At 40.0% G+C, this 3,386-nt stretch overlaps 1 protein-coding gene across 1 annotated transcript in view; it reads right to left on the bottom strand.

Moving 5' to 3' along the window:
• Positions 1 to 247: 247 nt before the first annotated feature.
• The window catches only part of FOXA1 (forkhead box A1), a 3,451-nt gene continuing 312 nt past the window's right edge, over positions 248 to 3,386 (bottom strand). Inside the window, exons 1-2 of the mRNA XM_077262605.1 lie at positions 3,272 to 3,386; positions 248 to 1,614 (exon numbers count right to left, since the gene is read on the bottom strand). The exon at positions 3,272 to 3,386 is cut by the window's right edge and continues 312 nt beyond it. Of these exons, the coding sequence (XP_077118720.1) occupies positions 415 to 1,614; positions 3,272 to 3,343 (1,272 nt within the window). The 5' untranslated portion in view covers positions 3,344 to 3,386 and the 3' untranslated portion in view covers positions 248 to 414. The remainder of the gene's footprint in view (positions 1,615 to 3,271) is intronic.

Below are 3,386 nucleotides of genomic sequence, written 5' to 3'. Positions count from 1 at the left end.
CACAGCACGAAAAGTCCTTCACAATTTTGGAGTATATATATATATATATATATATATATATATATATATATATATATATATATATATATATATATATATATATATATATATATATACTAATGTGATTTTTCTCTTCCAGTTACTACTGCCCCAGAAACCCTCGTGTGTAAACTTGTCTAGAAACCAATAGTCATTTAGCAATATATACAGGATAGACAGTTTCTTTAAATACAACCAGATGCAGCTTAGTTGACCTTTGTGCTTTATATATTACATGGACAGATCTCCAAAAACTGCAAATCTTCTCTTTCAAATAACATTTTTTTGTGAAGCAATAGGTTAATAAAGTAACAGTCTTAGAACAGTTAGACAAAGGGGGGAGAAGATGGTGTTTTCCATCACAGTCAGGAATGATTAGGATGTGTTAAGGACAGGCCTGGAGTAGACCCCTTGATAATATGTAGGCTCCAGTGCTGAAGGTTCTATAGTCCCTCTTCCAGACATTGATGTACTGCCAAGGGACATGCCTGGCAGGGGCCCACCATAGGAGGAATACTGCTGCAGAGCCTGCTCATACGCTTTGTAGTCCAGTTTGTGCTGTTCAGAAGACATCAGGTTGTTGATGGAGAAGGGGTGGTTGAAGGAGTAATGGGGGTCTCCTTTAAGGTGGAGGTGGGACTCGTGGACTAAAGAGTGAGACGAGTGAGAAGGAATTGGTGATGGACCTCCTGTCACTTGTGGCTTCATGTCTCCATTGGAACCACCGTGCTCCAGAGACTGTGGACTGCTAGATGGATTGGACATGGAGGAATTACTGTCCATTTGGCTGGACTTGCCATGTATCCGATGCAAGGGAGATGAAGAACCAGACTGGTCCTTCCTCCCGTCTTGTGCCCCTTTGCCACCCTGTTGCTTCTCACATTTAAACCTCTTCTGCCGGCGGAGATAGCAGCCATTCTCAAACATGTTCCCAGAGTCCGGGTGCAGTGTCCAGTAGGAGCCTTTACCAGGTTTATCTGGAGACCTGGCCACCTTAACGAAACAATCATTAAAGGACAGCGAGTGCCTGATGGAGTTCTGCCATCTCTGCTGGTTCTGCCTGTAGTAAGGAAAGAGGTCCATGATCCATTGGTAGATCTCACTGAGGGTCAGCATTTTGCTGGGGGCCTGCTGAATGGCCATGGTGATTAATGAAATGTAGGAGTAGGGGGGTTTAGCATGGGGGTAACTTCTCCGAAACGTTTTAGTGTCTCTTGTCCTGTTTATGTTGGAAGGGGCATAAGCCATGGGGCTCATTGCTGAGTTCATGCTGGAATAGGGGCTTAGGCTATTCATGGAGGCTTGTTGGGCAGACATGGCGTTCATATTGGTGGGGCTGAGAGCTGTGCCCATTGATGGCACTCCAGATGCCATGCCATTCATGGCTGAGGATCCAGCACCCATTCCTGACATGCCACTGGGACTCAAGCCTGGTGCTAGCCCTGAGTTAGCGTAGGACATATTAAAGGATCCTGGTGTTATGTTGTTGCTGGAGCTCATGTTATTCATGGTCATGTAAGTGTTCATAGGTGCCAATCCTTGAGTCATGTTGTTAACCGGGACTGAAGAATAAGCCTGGTGGTAAAGCAAGTAAAACAGTAAAAAAGCATGAAAATGTAGATGAAAGCATCAATATATTATCAGTGGACTAGATATAATGCCTCTGATGTCCTATCATGAAGTATCCACTAAAGTTATCGATCTACAAGGTTCCTGGTGTTACAATTTCAATTTAAACTCTGTATTATTCTTATTTAGATACTTAATATTCATTAACTATGGAAATTAGACTAATAATTAATTTGTAAAGTAGACTGAAGAAGGAGACTATGTGCTCTGAAAGCTTGCAAATATATATTTATTTTGGTTAGCCACTTAAAGTATCGCTCCTAGAATATTAAGGTTATAAAAGTTTATACACATACTTAATATTAATGTATCACACACTTATTAAAAAAAATCTGCAGTTTATCTGCATATGTATTAAATAAATGAAATTATTAGATCTTTGTCACTTTGAAATATCACATGTGATATCTAATATCTAAAGGTGAAAACGATTGTTGAATTATATGTTGAAGGAGAAGTTAATTTTATTATTTCTAGCAGAAATAAGCTTAAAAAAATAATCCTGCGACCACCCTAGTTGCTCTGTGTTTTTAGGCGATCCTTTCGCCTACCTCGGTGCATAGAATGTGTCATTGTCACCGGATTCTCAGGTATACAATGTAATCTCCTAACTCCAGATAAATGTGCTTTGGACATTGTTAAATTCTGGAGTTACAGGAATAACCTATTGTATTTCACTACCATAAACAATACGGTTTGTGGGCCTCATGTTACCTATAGGTGACAATTGGGTCTAATTATTAAGAGAAGTAATGTATCTGTTACTTTATACAGGATATCAGAGTGAGAGCATTAAGGTTCTAGGGTTCCAGCAAAGTGGATGAAACAATGTATCAACTATCTATTATTATTGATTGCAAATATAGGCAGAGCCTTTAGGACCAAATCCATGTGGATCTGAATAGTCTCCTAAAAAATGTAATATTTCCAGCTTGCTCAACAGTGCGATCAGATCTCCAAGCTTGTCTCCATTATGGATCATATATCACAACATTAGTTTATGCTTGAAGAATGACCACAATGAGAACGTTGGGTTATAGTCTGTGAGATTAATGGGATTACAGCTAGGCATAAAATTAGAAATTAAGAACCTATTGTGAGCCCTGCGAATATCTGGTGTTCAGGAGGGGTGACAGTGCTTTGGTCTATAAAGTGGCACAGGGTAAAGGAGGTTTTAGTGTGTTTTAAACTAGAACCTAGTTGGTTTCCAATAATAACCAGAAGGGAACTGCTGAAATGATTTATATTAGATCAAGGTCTGCAAGATCAGAGAACAAACGTCCCATCAGATTAGTGTTTAGTTACTCCACCATAGAAGAACATGGCTGAAACACTCTGAAAACCCTACATTCCATGTAGCTGTAGCTGAACAGAACACAACGTTTCGGGCACCTTTATAAAGTTCTTTAAAAAAAGGACCCCTTAGGGAACAAAGTTTGTGGTTATTATCTAGAGGAACTGGTTCCACCTCACCGTTCTACAGCTGGAACAATACGAGCTAATGCGAGTAGTAGTTGGAGGGAGAGAAGTTTTCTTGTAAGAAATTGGAGCAATTCTTTATGTGACAGTGGGTAACATTAGAAATAAGAAATTCCCTTCTTACCTCCTGAGTGTCCTGGTAGTAGTTGCTCCAGTCTGTAGTCTCATGTCCTTCCATTTTTACAATTCCTAACATCCTGGATCCCAAGTGCCTAAGTGAAACATTCAGCCCACTAGTC

The sequence above is a fragment of the Ranitomeya variabilis genome, chromosome 1 (genome assembly GCF_051348905.1).
Source record: "Ranitomeya variabilis isolate aRanVar5 chromosome 1, aRanVar5.hap1, whole genome shotgun sequence".
In the NCBI taxonomy this organism is placed as follows: domain Eukaryota; kingdom Metazoa; phylum Chordata; class Amphibia; order Anura; family Dendrobatidae; genus Ranitomeya; species Ranitomeya variabilis.
Note: the sequence above shows the minus strand (reverse complement) of the source record. Positions and strands in the feature narration are given on the sequence as shown.